Source organism: Sprattus sprattus, assembly GCF_963457725.1.
Source record: "Sprattus sprattus genome assembly, chromosome: 15".
Lineage (NCBI taxonomy): Eukaryota > Metazoa > Chordata > Actinopteri > Clupeiformes > Clupeidae > Sprattus > Sprattus sprattus.
Window position 1 is genome coordinate 25,033,390 of NC_137913.1, and position 20,000 is coordinate 25,053,389.

Genomic DNA, 20,000 nt, shown 5'->3' on the forward strand with positions numbered 1-20,000 from the left:
AGAGAGAGAGAAAAAAGAACCTTACCACCAAACTCCAACTGCAGGCCAAGGAAGGAGTGAGAGAGAGAGGGAGAGGGAAAGAGAGAGTGAGAGGAGGAATGGGAAACGGGCTTTTCTCTGGCGTTCCTTTCCCATCCTGGGGTCATACGGCCTGGAGACTTTTCTCAGGGTGGAGAAAAAATCCAATAGCCTGTGAAAAAACAGAGAGAGACAGATTGAGATAGAGAGAGAGAGAGAGAGAGAGAGGGAGGGAGAGACAGAGAGCGATAGAGGGAGGAGAGGGAGTGAGATGTGCCCACCAGTGTGGGGAGTGGAAAAGTCCGCGGATGCGAGGGGGGACGTGCTCTGCTATCATTAGCCGGGGGGGACAGCCGAGGTTATGTGAACGGTGCAGCTGCACTCTGAGCCCTGGGATTTGGATTTGTGCTGGTGGAGGAGGGGTTGAAGTGTGGGGGGGGGGGGGGGTTGCTGTACATGGCGGGGTCCTGTGTGGAACGACTGGAGGAGCACACAGAGGCTTGTGAACCAACCTCCCAACCTTGCTTTCGTTTTTTTTTCTTCCCCCCCCATCCCTCCAGCCCTCCACTTGAACTGTCGGAAAAAAAAGGAAAGAAAACAAACAAACTGAGGAGATGGTGAAGATAAGCATCACGGGAGAGGGAATGGCAGCAAAATAAAATAATAATTAGAACAATAATAACAATAATATAACACAACTTGTGATTTATTCACTCTTGGCTATGGGCTCTGGCCTCTCTGTGTTTGTCTTTGGCTGCCATATCTGGCCGTGAGATCAAGAAACCGTTCCTATTTGGTACAGCCAGCCGCAGCAACTGTCAGCAGAACAGGGACAATTAGAGGCCTGATTATTTTTTGATGTCGGCAAGTTAAATGTTAAATATCTCCATTGCGTTGATGTCGGCGAGTTAAATGTTAAATATCTCCATCGCGTTCACTTTCCTTTTCAGTTTTTTTCTTGTTCTTTCTGTTATCTCTCCTTATCTCCTTCTCCTTCTCCAGTTTTTGTTCTGGCTCTCTCTCTGTGTTGTGATCATGCTTGAGAGAGGCTAGAGAGAATATGAGCTGGTGTGATATGCCATGGCTCAATGTTTCAACGCTAAAAGGGCCTAAAGTTTCTGAGGAGGCCAGTGCAGCTGAGGAAAAGGGTCTCTGCCACCAGCGCTGCACACACTTACACACACACACACACACACACACGCACGCACACGTGCACACTCACACACACACACACACACACACACGCACGCACACGTGCACACTCACACACACACACACACACACACACACACACACACACATACACACACACACACACACAAACACACAGCTGCAAGACACCAGCAAACAGAGCCGAGGAAGCTATGCAAATACACAGGCTGCCGTCACGGTATTGCTCATCAAGTCAGAGTGAGAAAACACAGGGGAAAAACACGCGTGCGCGCGCACACACACACACACACACACACACACACACATATGCAGACACACTCACCCACACAGACTTGTACACACACCAAACACACACACACACACACACACACACGCAAACACAGATGTCCCCATACTCATGGATATCGCACAACATACTGTATTTGTATGATAATGTCTGATGAACTGAAATGAGTAATTACCTCAAAATCGATTGTGGATTTGAAAGGAAATATCAAATACAAGAAATTGGCTAAACTGGTTGTTTCTTCGTCTCCCTTTGCTCTGTTTAAGTGCCTCAATTATGCTAGCTGGAGGAGTCTGGATGGAAAGAGAAATATTAATAAAGAAGAAAAAAAATTAAAAGAAATCTTATGTTGACTTCGATGTCAAGCACCAAGAGTATAGAGCAGAGGTTTAAGGGATCTGGGGGGGGGGGGGGGGGGGTCATACCGTTTCCATATGAGGAAGGAGTTACACACACTGATGTCATGTAATGCCATTTCTGGAGTCATTTTATATTTGTGCTGTCACTGCCTCTCCCTCCCCCTCTCTTTCTCCCTCCCTCCCTCCCTCCCTCCCTCCCTCACTCCCTCAGTAGGGTTAAGGAGCAATAAGCTTTATCAGATCAGCCAGATTCTCCTGCTCGAGCTGAGGTTTTTCTTTGAACAACTCTGCCGTTTTGATTTGCTCCAGCTGCGCGGACCCTTTAATCATACGGTATCTCTCTCTCACCCCCACCCCCTTCTCGTCCCTCTCCTCCATGTCGTTCCAAACCCCCCGCCACTCCCCACACCACTCCTCCCTTCCCCACCCGAGCTTTCATAGCCGTCCTCCTTCTTCCCTTAACATATGTTAATTGGCTGCTTTCTGTGACAAATTATGAGCACTTTCTTTGATGAGGTTGGGTTGCGCCGCCGTCACGCTGCTGCCGAGTGCATGGAGTTGCCAGCCCTCGCCGGCTGAGTCCCTCCCCCCACCCCCATGTCCTACCCACCACCCGCCACAAACCCCCCCTTCACCACCCCACCCCAGACCACTACAAACAGCAGCGCGTCAGGGCCTAATGACAGACTGAGCTTTGGCCTTGGCGGGGGGGGGGGGGGGGGGGGGACGAGGACGTCTTTTCCAGTTGCGGGTGACTAGGTACGCTGCACTGCCAGGACAGGCCAGGCCTTCACCCCCGATCCCCCCACGTTGGGGCGCATGTACCTCTGTCTGGAAGACTCAGAGAGAGACTTTCCCTTCACTTCATCACTTCTCTCTCCATCTCTCCCTGTGGCTGTCTTCCTTCAGTATGCGGCTGAGGGATCCCTCAAAACCCCAAATTAGGTCTCGAAATAATTTGGTGGCAATTTTATTGATTTTTCACTTTTCCTCATGCGATTGTTTACGCAATAATGTGTGACACGGTAGTGTTTGTTTGTGTGAAGGAAGGAGAACGAGAGAACAGAGATGAAAAAAGGGAGGGAGGTAGAGGAAGTTGGGAGCAACTGCATGGAAACATTAGATCAGTTGTGTTTAAACAAACACTAACTAGAATGGCCTGGGATTTAATGATGCGCAACATCAACAGTGCAACAAAGCGCGCCACTCTTAGCCCAATCAGCCTGTGGTCAGCTGCACAAAACAACAGGAAAATGCTGACATCATACTAGAGACACAGGGTGCAGGGAACCTGCAGGGAAAGAAGTGAGTGCTTCTTTTTCTTTCTTTCTTTCTTTCTTTCTTTCTTTCTTTCCATCTGTCTTCCTTTCTGTTCTGTCTCTCTGTCATCTTCATTCTGTCTAACCTGCTTTCTTAGTGTTGGTCTGGAAGAGATTCAGCTGTATCTTTCTCTCTTCTCAGTCTCTGTATCTCTTTTGCTTCTCCCTCAGTCTCAGTTCCCCTTTGTATCTCTCTCTCTCTCTCTCTCTCTCTGTCTCCCAATCCCTCTGTATGTCCCTCTTTTCTCCTCTTTCCCTGATCTGGGTTACTCGGTTTCCAAACGGAGCGCTGGGACTGAATGAAGAGAGCGAGAGAGGAAAAAAAAGAAAAGAAAAGAAAAAAGCAACACGGAAGGTCGAATTTATGAAGGACATCCTTGTTGGAGTGTGTGTGCAACCTTCCCCTTCTCTGCCACCCCTCTACACACACACACACACACACACAGACACGCACACACACACACAACACTAAATGCTCTTGGTCCATAAAGCACACATCTCTTCATATGGCTCTCGTTCGTTTGTGTAGTGGAGGACTTGCAGTAGTATCCTCTGCTATTGAAAAGCCTTCAAAGAAACATGACCCATCAGTGAAATACATCAGCGTCTTGGATCTACTAGAATGTATGAATGTGTGTATGTGATTGCCTGTGTGTGTGTATCATGTGTCTTGTGTCTGTGTTTAAGTGTGTTTTTGCACGGCAAGGCATTAGCGGCAATAAGACAGCAGGGAAATGCACAGAGAGATATAAAGAGAAAAGCAGGCGCGATAGGTCGATAAACAAAATGGGTAGTAGGTTCCACCTTGCCAAAATGTCTAGCCGGCCAACTGATGCATAAAAACATCCCCTCCAGTACAATTAGGGGCTAAATATAGAGCTTGAGTAAAGTATTTACCAATATACTGTACATGTACCACTGTAAATATAGAAATTGAATATTTGAGCAAAGAGCCCAAACGTGGTTTGTGTATACAGTTGCATACAGTCATATGCCAAATGAATGAAGGTAAATAAGTGTATAGCTTGGTTGTCTGTTGCCATAGCAGCCAGATGTGAGTGCCATGGCTGACGGTTCAGTGGTTGAGGTGTGTGTACGGGGGGGGGGGGGGGGTTCCACCTCTACGTTAGTCTCCATCTTGACCCTGCAGCTGGTGATCAGTGCATGTCAGCGGTTCATTAGCACATTGCAGCGTGGCTGGCTGACTCTGTCTAGGTAGAGCACAGCAGGGAGCCTCCTTGACGCAGGGAATACTTGTGAGAATGCTGAAGCAGAACGGAGGTCTGATGAGGTTAACTCAATAGGCTATGCCTCACTAGTGTGTGTGTGTGTGTGTGTGTGAGTGTGTGTGTGTGTGTGTGTGTGTGTGTGATCTCTCTCTGTCTCTCCTACCCTCTGTGTGTGTGTGTGTGTGTGTGTGTGTGTGTGTGTGTGTCTATCTGTGTCTGCAAGGTAATTAAATCACAGCATATAGAGGACATAGACTGGTACACTGAAGATGTGGTCCAAAGAAACCACAATCGAAAGAAATGTTCAATTTGTATTTCTGGGAAGAGGGTTTCATCACTCTCACTGAAACAATTAGTTGTAGAATCCGTGCAACAGCAGAGCTTGCAGATGCAGTACAGAGGTATGGAAAAGATATTGCCCAACTTCCTCTTTTTCTGTTCATCCATACCAGAAGCTACTCCAATCCTTCTCTCTCTTTTTTCTTTCTCTTCCTCTTTCTCTCCTCTGATTCTTACAAGCCACCACAAGCACATAAATGGCACAAATACATACATTCACCAAATAGCCTCAGTCAACAAGTCGCCAAGTGGCATTATAGCAGTTCCATGAAAGAAGAAAAGGGAGAGATACAGAGAGACAAGAGGACAAGAGAGAGATAGACTTGGGGCATGTGTGTGTGTGTGTGTATTGTGTGTGTGTGTGTGTGTGTGTGTGTGTGTGTGTGCATTTGTGTGCGTGAGTCTAAAAGGAAGTAAGTTGGTTGGCACCCACGCAAGTCTGCAAGCCATGTTAGCCTGTAGGCCTAATTGAGTCCAGGAGGGAGCGTTTAATAATTGCTGTCAGAAGATCAAATTTAATTCTCTTTTTCACAGGACCGCTGTAGGGTAGAGTGAAACAAATTGTCATCAGAGATTTCCAAATGAACAAAGCTTTTAATTAGGCTGATTAGAATGCTGGTGGATGAAAAAGGGAAAGAAAAGAAAAGTGCAAAAAAATGTGCAATGAAATAATCAGGAGATCATCTGTGTGTGGCGTCTGGTGCTGGAAGGCCAGCGTGCAGATGCAACCCCCCCCCCCCCCCCACACACACACACACACACACACACACACACACACACATACACACACACATACACACAAACACATACACACAAACACACACACACCCAGTCAACATACGCCCCTCATCCCCCCTTAGACATGGCTAACATTACGAGTCATTGTCATCCGTGGTTGAGCGCGTAATTGGGTGAATATGTCAGTGCTTTGTCTGTTCTCAGTGATATGGCTTAAGGCTGTGTGCAGAGGAAGAGGAAGAGGAAGGTGATTAGTCACTGAGCAAAGATGTCTGCTTGTTTTCTCTCCCCCCCCCCCCCCTTTCTCTCTCACCCCTCCAAAAAAATTCAAAGAGATATGTGTTTGCACGTTAGACATTTCTATTGTAATCGTTTTTACTTTAACACACCAAATCTGACAGATTCTCCCCCTCCACTTCTCTCTTCTTTACAAATCCCATCTCCACCCCCACGCCTGCACTACTGTTAATATTTCCTCACCGCCACAGAAAGTGCCAGGGTTGGTGGTGGATGCACCTGGGCCCCGGCATGTTAGCTGGCGGTGGTTTTTGCCGCCTACCCCAACCAACACGCTTCTGCAGGTGTGACTGTCTGAGCCATGCTTAGTGCCTGCTTACCAGTCTAATCCCTCTGTCTCTGCGAGCGCACACTCACCGGTGGCTCTCAAGGACAGAGACGGGATCAGTGCTGGGGCTGAAGGGATGGAGGAGGGGAGGGGGTGGGGGGGAGGTGGTGTGTGGAACGCGTGTAGATCTCAGAGCAGCTGATGCAGGGAAACTGTCTCTGGCCTTACTTACAGGAAACAACTCACAGGTTTTTCCTTTATTGGAAAGTGATGTATAATTATTAGTGTGTTTTATAAATTAATCTCCCTACAGCTTTCCCTGTATTTGACTCCATCATCTCACCTTTGGCTTAGGTTCTTTGCAAACTAATTCTTAAGGCCTGCTTTCTCTACGTCAACCTCAGACTAGTAATCCAACACAACAAACACCAATAGGAGAATGTGCATTGGGCCCACATAAAAATGTTTTTTTTTTAAAAATGAACAAAGAAAAAAACAGCCTCTTTACATAGCTAACACGTTAATGCTAGGCTAATATCCCTCATCCCCTGCAGCTGTGTTTTCACAATCCCTTTTCAACTAAAGAGGGGTTGACATGCCATTTCAATGCACTTTGTCTCTGGGCGGCAGCGCCCAATGGAGGGCTCTCACCTGCCTCCTCCCCGGCTTTGAGAGAGCCCTGGTGGCTGTTTACCTGCTGAGTGAGGAGCCTGGCTGCCGTCAGCGAGCCCTCATCTACTTTTCCACTTTCGCAGGGCGGTCTTCATGGCCTGCTATTTAATGTCATAAAACAATGTAATGTGGAATGTAGTCATTAAATTGCCACCCTAATATGACAGAAATTGTTAAATGGGGAATTATGTGGTGCTTTTGGAACACACTGAGCACGGCTGAAATATACCTTAATGAACAGTCATAAAATTCAGTTTTTGTACACATAGGCATTTTATTGACCGAGTCTGGCGTGTCACAGTTTCAACCCTTTATTTAAAATGTCATCGAGGCATCTCCTGTTGCACGCGAAGAAGAAGTGCTCTTTTATGAAATGTCATTGGGGCAGAGATGTTGTTCAGAGCTATTTAACCAATTTACAGTTGATTGCCGGAGGAACAGGAGGCTGAAAGCCATCGCAGTCGCAGTCCTGAAAGGACTCCCTGTAATGCAAAAATAAAAACACTTGTTTTTCCCCCACTAATCTGGTGTAGCACCTGAAAAGGTCTATTCACACACGCTGCCCGGCAGAGAAGCAGGTCATCCATAATTTCACGCACAGGGCTAATAAAACCCACCATTATCCCTTTTAGTTCCCTCACTTGCCTTTTACCGGGACCTGAACCAATGCTTTGATGGGTGAGAGAGCGATCGCGGGAGAGAGAGAGGCAAAGTCTATGCTACAAAGTGAGAGACAGAGAGATATGTGCAGAAACGAAAGGAATCAAAAAGAATAAGACAGTATTGAGACGGTTTACAATTGCACAATCTCCAAATTGAATTGCTATAATGTCACTAGTAAGCTTGGGTGAGTTGGTGGCACAGTTGGTGTGCAGTGTGGTTTTGTTCCGCCAGTGGGTTAAGAAGTGTTTTCTCTCTTCCCCTTCTTCATTTTTTTCTCTTTGACAAGCACACGTTATTATCATGCATGTGTGTTTGTGTGTGCCTGAGCGAAAGAAAATTGAAAGTGTGTGTGAGCGGCAAAGCCAAGGGCCTTATGAGGATTTTGTTCTGCCATATCTCCCGGCCTTTTTAAGCTGACTTCACACCCACTCTGTAGCTGGCAGTCTGTTCATGGTCAGCCAAAGAAGGCAATAGCCCATCTAGCTCGTTATGTATCTTTCATTTTCTCGTAGTTCTCTCTTGCTTTCTTTTTGACCAGGAGAAGGAAGTGCCGGAGTTTTGGTTCCCATTTCTGCGCTCCGTGGAACAGTTTAGGAAAGGAAGCACCTTAACACCTTTTATTGTCTGCGGCCGCTGACGTCACCTCCTTCCGGCAGATGCAGCGCGTGTTTCCTGTCTGTGTGTCCAGCAGTCTCGCAGGGGGTCCTGGGGGGTTGGCGGGAGGTTGTCGGGAGCTCCTCCTCATGCCTCCCTTCCAGCCACCAAGTCCTGTGTCATAGTAGAGGCAGTGCGAGTCTTTAGTGACAGTCAGACATGTTTGTCAATTATGAGCCAAGTGCAGTTTTGAAAAAGAAAGGTCACAGTGACCTGGCCATCTCTGGTCAAGCCCTATATAACTCACGAGGCTTCGTAAAAAACAGAAGGGGGAGGAGGTGGGTGGGTGGGGGGGGGGGGGGGGGGGGGGTGTCTTCTTGCAAAAGAAATTGGAATAGTTTAGTCTGTGTTATGTCATGAGCTACCAAAAGTCCAGCATGATCTAGTGCCTATCAGTACTCTTAGACTCTGAAACAGTCTTCTGGCCATGCTGCCCTCTGCCCCGGGGTCCACCCAAATCCAAGCCTTGTCTTTAGCATTTCAGAAGTGAGGGGTAAGGGTGGGATGGGGACCTGGTAGGGTGGGGGGGCATATAGAGGGGCGTGCGGCAATCTCCATTCGTCACTCTGGCGTATCTCCCCACGGCAGACAGTGTTTCAGTGAGGAGAGAGAGGCTGTAATGCCTTCAGCTGCACAAAGGGCCCAAACAGCCTTGCCTGGCTTCGGCCCTCCTTCCCGCTGTTCTCCTCCCCACCACAACCCACCCATCACTTACTCACTCTCGGCCATTAAGCATCAGAGATAAGCAGCTGCACCTCAGCAAATACACGCATTAAATGGAGAAAACACACATACACACATAAACATAAATAAATGCTGTCATGAAAGAGTGTGTGAGAGAGAGAGAGAGAGTGAAAGAGAGAGAGAGAAATGTGTTTCTTGGATTAAGTGAGGAGGAGAGCACGAAGGACAGAAAGAGAAAGAGGCTGCAAATAAAAAAATATGTTTCCAAGCGATGCCTATTCGTAAAAGTGCCCGGAGCGTGGGCTCGTATTGAAATTGTTCAGGGGAAGCTAGCCTACATTAAAGATGTTTTTTTTCTCTTTTTTTTTCCTTGAAGGAAGCGGGAGTTTATTTTAAAAAGAGTGAGGGTTTATTTTATGTATCATACACCTCCTAAAAGGTTTACTTACTGCACTGTAATATGTTATTTCAAATCCTTACAACCGCATTTCCTATGAGGATAGAGGATACTGGCTTTTTTCACACATGTGCTATTACCAAATGTGTTGCAGATGTGTGAAGCGGACAGAGCACGGAGCACGCAGCACGGCAGAGTGCTGAGGTAGAGTTCTAGGAAGAGAAAAAAAGGAAAGGAAAGAAAACGGGAAAAGAAGAAGAGGAAATAAAAACACCAGGCACCAACGCTGTCTTAAGAATTTGAGCACCAATTCCTAAAATGTTGCAGTAAAATCGTCTAAAAGAAGAAAAAAAAAGAGAGAAAAAAGTGCTTGGATTGTGCATTAACTATACACCCTGACAGGTAATAGATGTACAACTTACAGGGGTGTTGACCTTATAAGGTCAGCTAGGGATACTTCTTAAAACCCCCATCCATATGTCCCCACAAAACTCCATTCTCGTCTCATAACGTCAGTCATTAACACTCGTTAACGATTCGTTGTCAAACGGCGGAATACTTTCTTTCATAGGTCTTTGTTGTATGCCCGGCTGTCGTTTTTTTGTCCACCTAACTTTCTGACATTGCTGCTTAAACAGGCACCTGAGGAAAGTCACCACCGTCTGCATTAGCGGAGTGACTGAGTGTGTGACATTTATTCCCGTCTCTTCCGCACAAATCGCAGGGGAATGGACTGACCCAGAATCAAGCCTCATGGCGCTCCCATTGTACATGCTTGCAGCTCCCCCAAGCTCCACTGTTAGAGACAGAGAGAGTGAAAGAGACAGAGAGAGAGAGAGAGAGAGAGAGAGAGAGAGAGAGAGAAAGAAAGAGAAGGGGGGGAGAAGTGTAAGATAAAGATGCACACTATCTAACTAAAACTCCCCATGAATCTCTTTTGCTCTCCGTTCAGTTCTAGGAGCTTTACGAACTGCATAAAACATACATTTGAATTGCCAAAACACAGTACTGTTTGAGCTAAAGAGTTTCACATAGGACATCATTTCCAAACACTCTCTCTCTCTCCCTTGCTTTGGAGCAGCAGTGGCAGTAGTAAGACCTGGTTAACAGATGGGAAGGTTGCTGGCAGCTCTCTCTCCCTCCCCACAGAGAAGCCTGCTCTGCCCCCACCCCCCTATTTTTCTCCTTTCTTACTCTTGCCTGCTTCTTTCACTAGTGCTCCATGGGCATTTATTCTTTCTATCCCTCCTTCTCTATCCACCTCTCTCTCTCTCTCTCTCTCTCTCTCTCTCTCTCTGTCTGTTTTCCTTGCTCAAACTGGTTCCTTCCCTGACCCCTCTGGCTGTTAGCGATGACCCCTCTCAAAGCCAGGCCATCTCGCTAAGTCTAGCACACCTTTAGGATCTCCCTTGGAGTCTTTCCTTTTTTTCTCCTCCCCTCCCATCCTCTCCTCTCCTCTCCCTCCACTCTTCTCTCTCTCATCCTCCCCATATGCTTTGGTTGTGGATTAGTGAATTGGCTTAGCACAGCATAGAAAGCTTGTTAGACTCCTCTGTCTCCCTCCCTCCACCTCCTCTCTCCTTTCCTGTCTCTCTCCTTTACCCTCATTTGCTCTCTCACTCTCTCTCTCTCTCTCTCTTTCTCTCTCTCTCTCTCCCCCTCTCCCCTTTCTTTCTGTCCTTCTGTGGCATAACATTCATTTGCAGTGTTGAACAGGACGAGTCAGTCACATGCCGGTGAGAAAAAGAACCCGTTGGCCGTGTTCAGCCACAGCAGGCATGTGAGTGTGTGTGTGTGACGTGTCGTGTCACTGCCACCGGCGGTGGTGGTTTTGCGAGCGAGCGAGCAAGCTGAGAGCCCCCCGAGCTGTTGATCAGCAATGTTGTGTCTCCTCTGTGCGCCGTCACTGCTGCAAATTGGATTGCGCTCATCTGTGGTAATCTGCCCAGGCAGGGAATAGGCAGAGAAAAGAGAGAGAGAGGCAGTAGTAGTGTGTGTGTGTGGTTGTGTGTGTGTGTGTGTGTGGTTGTGTGTGTGTGTGTGTGATTGTGTGTATGACAGGGGGGAGCTTTCTGTAACTGCCTTGCACCAGAGAAAAAGAGATGGAGGTGGTTGGGAGGGAGAGGTTAGAGCCCCTCCAGTCTAGCCCAGAGTGATGAGGGCTGCCTGGGATAAGGTGGATGGTGACGGAGGGGAAAGATCAGCCATGTGGCTGACCAGAGAGAACCCAAAGCCTGGATTAAGTGCTCGAGGGAACGTGTAGGGTGGTTAATGTTAAGTATAGTGTTACGGAAGGTGTGTTGAGGATATGCTGGGAAAGGTTGACAAACTGTATCTTAACTGAACCGGCAAGGTGGTAACATCACCAAAGTCATGGGTTCCATACCCAGGGAACACAGATGATGTACATCAAAATACATATCTGTAGGCTACTGCACTGTAAGTCGCTTTGGGTAATAGCATCTAATCTGAATATAAATATAAACCTAGAGCACGTTTGTATTAGCGCGTGAGATTGTTGGTCCTGATGTGTCTGTTTTTTTGTGTGGTGGCACCAGAACATCAGACCACTCGAGTTGTCCTACCGCGCACAGGCATTCCAGATCAGCTGTTTTGTCGTGAGCAGAGCCTTCTGCGTTTGTTTGTGGGATGTGGTGGGCCGGTGGATGCAGGGTGTTGATGTCGGAGTCATTATCACTCTGAGGAGCAGGGCTGTTTACCCGGCATGTTTTATGGTTGTCGCAGTGGTGCTCTAAACAATCACCGCATCAGTGGCACTTTTGCCACGCGGGCGTTAAGACGTGCCCACAAACAAGCCTCGTGAACACACCTCACAACGCACACACACACCTACACAAACACACACACACGTTACTTGCGAAACACACTAGCTGTTACACACACACTAACTTCGGCAGAGGTGTTTTTCTTTGTCCCTGTTGTGTCACAACAAACATTTGAAAATGTGGCATGGCAGATTTAATTTGTTTTATAAATTAATTTATTTCATTTCAGGTACATTTCTAGATGCCAGTAATCTAAATAAGTGGTAAAATTGGCTGTATTGCATGTTTTTTCCGCAAATCTTTCATCAAGTCACATTCCTTAGTTAGATTAGAGCACCTAGTAATGATATAAGTTTCTCGTAGAGACTTCAAAACTCCCTCCTTGTCCATTCTCTCTTTAACCAATGAGAAAAGAGAAAACACAAAAAGTACATGCTTCCTCTTCTTTGCAACCACAGACTCCCCCAAACATTACACACACACACACACACACACACACACACACCCCTGACATCAATGCATTTGGTGAACCCAGTTCACTGTAGTGTCAGCAAGGGTGGCTTAAACTTTCATGTGTGTGACACTTCAGTTTTCAGTCGTGAGATTAGTGAAGGATCAGAAGAAAGGTAGAGATATATAGCTAGATAGACAGATTGAGAGAAAGAGAGATAGAGAGAGGGGGGGGTGGAGGGCGATAGATAGAGTGACACATCTTTTAGGTGATGTAGCATCGTCTTCCTCATCATGACACTTCATGCTGCCAGGTGCCAGGAATCTGGTTAAGAAGAAGGAGAAAGAAGAAGAAGAAGAAGGCTGAAGAGAGAGGTAGAGGTGGAGAGAGAGAGAGGAAGAAGAAAAGAGGAGAAAAAAAATGAAAAGAGTCTTGGAGGCTTTTAATGCGATGCTGCTGACAGCTCCCTTGCATTACGCGCGGGCTTAAATAATGGGAGCCTCATTTGCATAACGAGGGACGTTATCACCTCTACTGTCAGAAGAAAAACACAACAACAGCACCACCGCACCTCCCCGAGATGAATCGGGCTGGCCTACTTTACTGCACACACACACACAAACATACACAAGTGTGAACGCACACGCACGCACGCACACACACACACACACACACACACACACACACACACGCACCCCTCATACATAGATCCTCACTCATAGCACAAACACACATAGGCACACAGACACAAACACACACACGCACACACACACACACATTCACACATTTCTTTTGGAGTTGAGAGAGCTCCAAATCTCTGGAAAGCCGGGGGTGAGCTCCTCTGGAGAGGGCAGCTCTGTGCGCCGCCTGGCTGGGTGTCTCTCAGCAGGAGGTTCCTTGATAAAGGCCTCACATGTCTCCATCACGCCCAGAGAGGGAGAGAGAGCACATGGAGCAGGGAGGCCACAGCTGAAAGCAGGCCGCCACACATACACACAGACATACACACACACACACACACACACATTCTGTGATGCTGCTTACTGAGATGTGGAAGAAAGGGTTAGCATCAAGAATCAGCTCATACACACACACACACACACACACACATACACACCACAGGACCCACACGCGCACTCAACTTCAAGCACACACATAAACTCACTCACACACACTTGCACACACACGCTGAACCACATAAACACATACACTCTCACACACACAGGCACTCACTGACACAGACACACACTTACTCATAGACACACACACGCACTCACAGACACACACACACACACGCACACCTCTTCACCACCTCCAGTTGATCCATTTGGTAACAGTTTTTTATTTGAAGTTTTTATGCCCTGTTCTGCACTTCCCCCAATCAGACACCATTTCATTTTTTTTTTCATTTCATTTTTTTGGGGGGGGGAGGGGTTGAAGGGGGTGGCATATATATATGTTTTTATTTTTTACTGAGAATATGTCTCAGTCGCAGAACATGACAACCACAGCGAATGTTGTTGTGCCGGCATCGTGTTTTTTTTTTTCTTTCTTTTTCTTTTCGTTTTTTTTTTTTTTTGAGGAGGAGAGAATCTGTGTTTGCCTCTCTGGCTGCAGTAAGCGCTACATCGAGCGTGATTAGAGCAGTTTAAGTTGTTGGCACATCCAAAACACTGTCAGATTCTGTGTGAGCGCGGGAAGGAGCGTGACAGTGCTGTCTACCCTCATAGACTGAGCGGAAAATACAAAACCTGATTTGCATGATATCGACAGCGAAGAAGCGGTGCGCTTCTCCGGGAAAAAAATGTTGACAGATTCTTTGTCTTTATCCACCGTCTCCCTTGTGGCTTAGATGCATTTTTCCCTTTTTTCTGTGTTTTTTTGCTTTTTCTATCTGACTTAATGCCTCTCTCTCTCTCTCCCTTCCCCTCTCTCTCTCTCTCTCTCTCCCTCTCTCTTCTTCTCTCTCTCTTTTTCTCTTTCAGGTACGGATGCTGGAATCTTTGAATTGAGTGGAGCAAGTTGAGAGAAGAGAGACTGGTTTGATTGGGGAGGCACGGTGAAAGCGAGGGACAGAGCATTAAAGTTCTTTGGAGAAAAGAGACAGACGACAGGGCGGGGAAGATGGGGAGGAAAAAGATCCAGATCACGCGGATTATGGACGAACGCAACAGACAGGTGAGCCGCTGCCGTCCTGCCGGGGCACAAGGTGACCCCATCTTTTTCTCCCATAGGAAACAGATACAGCCTGATGGTCTTCGCCTGTCGAGGCCCTGATCATTCTTTTCAGTGCATGGCAAGGCAGTAACATACACTTATATGCTTCACACAAACACACATAAATACATTTCTATATTCTAGATTAATTTTGTCATGTTTTTCATGGTTTTATCTAGACTGACTGAAAGCATAGGTTCGTTGTTTCTGTGTGTATGTGCCCTGGTTTATATCCAGATGTATATGGACAAACACACACACACACACACACACACACACACACACACACACACACACACACTAATGATAGCACCCACCCTGCAATTCTCCAAAGGCCTGTGCTTGCAGAAACACACACATATACTCATGAATGCACCACCCATCTATTCTCCACACTCGCATTTACAGGCACCCACACCCACACACAAAGACCAGTGACACACACACACACACACACACGTACCAACACTTCACACCATTCTGTTGCATCCGTGCCAGTGGAACATTACTTAAGCAGGGCCGGGAGAAGAGTGGAAGAGGGAGGAGGAGGTCAGCACCAACAAACAAACAGGCAAACAGTGACTGGCCGGCCGGGGGTGGTACACACCATAGCACAGCACACAGGGAGGGGGAGAGGAGAAGAGAGGAGAGGAGAGACGAAGGGTTGAGAAAAGAGCCGAGTAAATAAGAGAAGAGAATAGAATAGAAGAGAGGAGAAGAGAGAAGGGGAGAGGAGAGGAGAGGAGAAGAGAGCAGAGGAGAGGAGAGGAGAGGCGAGGAGGCATGGCTTCATTGGCCGCACCACTCATCTCAGTAGTTTTCCTACAGCCCACAGGTGGAGAGGCCAGCCGAGCGTAGCTGTTAGCACGTTTGGTTTACAGTATGTGTTTAACTTCCATATCTGTGCTATTCTTGTTTATGAAATGTCATTAAATGCAATTCATATAAGAACAATTTAAATAATAACACAATTAAGTGAATCATGAATCAGCATTATCTTTAGAAAGAAATTCTACACCTCTGTAAAAAAAAGAAAAACAAGCTTACAAACAAATCTGTGCCATTACGAATATCCAACATAAAGCAAAGTAAACAAATCCAGTCTGATTCTGACAACAGACTTGACACTAACTTGACACAGACAGCACAAGACAGCGATGGACGTTAGACACTGCGTGGCAAAATTCACAATACGACATGGGTGAGAACGTCCGAGGGCCACGTCAGGCTTGCCATAGATAGTCATTGCTGCTAACTGCTTTGGGGGGGGCTATGTTCCCAAACACTTCACTCAGAGTAGCCACGGAAACGCAGCCGTAATCCATTCCACTGGGAATTTCCTGTATACATCCCCGTCTCCGCGTCTGATGTACAGAATGTCTCGGAAAATAGTTGTTTTTTCCGTTCTTCTTGTTTTCCACCATTTACAAGTAGTGGTGTGAGCAAACAGCTCCACTACGCTCTCCATCTCGGTGTGTTTTATTTTGATCTGATTCCTTTTCGTGGGGTGTATGGTCATCTTTGTGTGAGGTGGGAAGGAAACTCTCTCACCCTCCTTTGATCCCATGCCGTTGCCTTTACAGTAACACACCAAAAAAAAAACAACGGATATTTCTCATCTCTTGTGGCTGTCATTTACAGACAGCGCAGTTAGATAAGAGCCAGTCGTGACAGAGAGGGTCCCTAGCCCAGCGACAGCTAATGGCTTAGAGTCCGGAGGTTTTAGGGTGGACCACTGAATTATTGACGAGAGGAAGATGTGTAGAACACGAATGGAAGAGAAAAGGAGTGTGTGTGTGTGTGTGTGTGTGTGTGTTTGGGCAGGATGATGGGGGTAGGGGGTAAACGAGTGAGAGAGAGAAAGAGAGGAAAGTAATGGGCGTGTCGTAGACGGATGGTGGACGGTGGCGTGAGTCATGTGGGGATCTGGCGTTGAGTAAGACGTGCCCGTGCGGAAACTCAAGGCCTGGAGGGCCACGTGAACTCTACAGCGGTGTAAAGAGCCAGTAACACGGCTCTGAGTCAAACACTGTCTGAGAGATAACCGTTGTTCTTCTGCTCCATCCTTTAATGAAACAGACGGAGGTGATTACATGACATGGAGAAAGTCAACTGTTATCTTTTTTTGACAAATTCTGTCTGTTTTTTTGAGACATTTTGCTACGGAATGGAACAGTGAGGTTTAGCATGTTAGCATTTAGTCCAAACATGAAAGGGAACATAGAGAAGAAACTCCAGGAGATAATGAAGAGGTGGCCATATGCATGAGTTAGTGCACGAATATAGGTGTGATGAGTCACTCTCCATGTGTGTGTGTGTGTGTGTGTGTGTGTGTGTGTGTATGTGTGTATGTGTGTGTGTTCGTGCCTTTCCGGTGCCAGTGTGCAGGTTCTGTATGGAGTGGGTCTCTAGCTGGAAATGGTATTTGTGTGTCTCTTAGAGGAAGAGGGAACTGAGCATTTCCCTCAGGTCTCCGAGAAGTCAAGGAGAGGAGGAAAGAGTGACTGCGGCAGAGGTCAGGGTGTTTTTTGGAGGAGGCTAGCGGTTGAGGGGGGGGGGGCAGCTATCGTGTTGCACCCAAGAGCATCCTGTCTTAGTGTTATCGCAAAGAGAGAGAGAGAGAGAGAGAGAGATAGAGAGAGAGAGAGAGCGATGGAGAGAGAGGAAAAGGGAGAGCTCCTCTTCTCCTCTGCTCGCTTTCCACCGCTCCACCAGATGAGAGATTGATACAGGAAGGACACCTGAAGGGAGGTGATGCCAGTGAGCTATTCCGACCCACTCATCCACTGAAAGAGCAGGGTGGAGAGAGAGAAGGAGAGAGAGAGAGAGAGAGAGAGAGAGAGGGAACGAGAGACAGAAGGATAAGGAAAGAGAGAGACGAGGGAATGACAAATGAAGAGAGACTAAGAGAGAGAGAAGAAAGGAAATAGCCAATAAAGAGCGGGAGAGGAGAGATTGCAGAAGAGAGAGCAAGAGACACAGAGAGAGAGGGGGGGGGGGGGATAAGATGTGTGATAGGGAACAGGAGGACGCAGAGAGAGATGACGTGACATCATGCCTCACAAAGACTGATCGAGCCAAGAGGGAGAGGAAAAGAAAAATTGGGGGCCTCGCCGGAGTCAGTGGAGATAGAAAGACAGAGGGGGGGAGGCGGAGTTGGGGGGTGGCTGGAAGTAGGTGAAAGAGAGCTGGATGTATGGCACTAGAGAGGAAGCTTTGAGGCGGGAAACACACTGGAAATGACGACACAGCAGCGGTGAAGAGCAACGCACAGCACAGATAAGAATTCTGTTTGTTTAAACAAAGCTTAAACAGACATCTCTTTACTCTGAAGAACGCATTTATTGTCTCGCCCTTGTAAAGATTCTTACTGACTTTGATTGGTCAGAATGCCTGAAATGTTCCTAGGGCACATTAAACTGATATTGGTGAGCATTGAGTTACGCTCTGGGAGTTGGGGCCAAGTTCAACTCGAAACAACACTCTGCTCCCTGCTCCGGCTAATGGTGTCGACCCATGCAGACCCATAGCAAACGCGGAAAATCTATTGCTTTCGCCGCTACTACTGCTAGTCAGTGTGATCCCCACCCAATCCTGTATAAGAAAGTGTTCAGTCTCTCGCAGGCTACTTTCAGCATTCACACCACTGGTGAAATGCAGAGACAGAGACAAATACAGAGGTCACGCAGTACAGAATGACATTGAGACATCAGACGACAGTATGTAAACATGGGCAGTAAACAGGGAACCTGATAGATGGTTGTTGTTCATGCACAGACAGTGGAGCATTTGTGTATTAATTATTTACCGTTTTGTATTTAAGACCTGGAGAAATTCTAGCACTTTGTTGTGTGTTTTCAACTGTACCCAAAGGCCAAACACATGCCATTTAAATATGGCACTGTGATGAGAGACTCTGGACATTTTAAAGAGAGGTCTTATTGCGTGAAGATTAAAGAAGAGACAGACAATATTGAAAACGGCTTGCAAGAGAACAGCTCGACTGCCAGCTCTGACTCATACTCGGAAGACATGAAGAAGGACATCACAAGACACAAGAACGAGGGACCTTTGACTCACAACGTTTTTTTTTTTTTTTCTCTCCGTCGCTCCATCTGCACCCCTCCCCTCACTCGCTGTCTCCTCACTTTGCTCTCATTTTGGTTAAGTCGTGGTGAGAGCTTTGCATATTTTCACTTCCTCTTTAAGGAAATGTTTCCATACCAAAGCCAAACAAACAAAAAAAGAGGACTGCTTCCATGGTGTTACCTTTGACGTTACATTCTTTAGATGTTTGCCCAGGTTCTGATTTAAGTTAACTTGGGGTCATACATTTAAAATGCGCTTTTAAGTTTTTGCATTGCTTATGAGGCATCCTCACTCAATGTGAAATGATAATGAGCTATCAAAATACAAAAAAAAGCATTATATATGTAGCTACAGAATTATGTCAATGTATATCATACCTAAATTACAGAGAGATACAAATGTATTTTATATTTTAAAGGTTTTTTTAAACAAACAAAATAAAATTCATTTTTCTAATGCATTACATAATGAATACCAAATATTTGAAATGGGGTGCTAAATACTGAACCCTGGGGAAAAAAACTACCAAAAGAAATAACAACAAACTCTTTTTTGTTAAAGATTCCTTGAAATACATACAAACACACAGAAATTCACAAACTTGCATAACTCACATTTTTTAGCAGGCAGCCCTGCGTTTAGCGTGCGTCGAGGATTCCGTTTGCTAGCTGTTATCACCTCAGCTTGAAGGGGCCGGCCTCCTCGCCACCCACCCTGCCCAGGCTGCCCACCCCGGCGCCAGCTCGCGGGCCCTGGCCTTCCATCGCGCTGGGCGGGCGGCCACTTGGGCAGCCCCCCGCCCCCCACACAAACCCCCCTGGCCCCCGCAGCCCAAAAGCACTTCCCTGGAGCACAGGCACCTAAAGCAGGCCTCCCCGGCGTTGAGCGGCTGCCCAGGAGCTGCGGACAGAGGGCATCAGTGTGCGAGCGCTGGCTCTCTTCCCCTGCGCCACTCAAGCTCCTTTTCCCCCAGTGCGTCGCACATGAAAGGACCCCCTGTGTCACCAGCCGCAAAGGGGGCCGACATAGACGTGAACGCATACGCATACACACACACACACACACACACACACACACACGCACACACAGGGTCACACATACACATGCAGACACACACTTTCACACATTAGCACACATTCACGTAAATACACACATATACACACACTCACTCGCATACGCACACAAACACTCCTACACATACCCATATGTGCACATACCACACAAACACACACATTGGATTCTCAATTATGCCCACTCACACACACACACTCACCGCATACTCACCCACTCACACTTACACACAAACAGCCATTTTTCATATGGACTCAGGCAAGCATACACACACACAAATACACTCTTAC

At 47.0% G+C, this 20,000-nt stretch overlaps 1 protein-coding gene across 5 annotated transcripts in view; it reads left to right on the forward strand.

Annotated features, from left to right (window-relative positions):
• mef2cb (myocyte enhancer factor 2cb) overlaps positions 1–20,000 on the forward strand; it is an 89,033-nt gene that overhangs the window by 24,442 nt on the left and 44,591 nt on the right. For all 5 annotated transcript variants that reach the window (XM_080852998.1, XM_080852999.1, XM_080853000.1 and 2 more), the window contains exon 3: positions 14,319–14,511. In XM_080852998.1, the coding sequence (XP_080709124.1) occupies positions 14,458–14,511 (54 nt within the window). In that variant the 5' untranslated portion in view covers positions 14,319–14,457. The remainder of the gene's footprint in view (positions 1–14,318; positions 14,512–20,000) is intronic.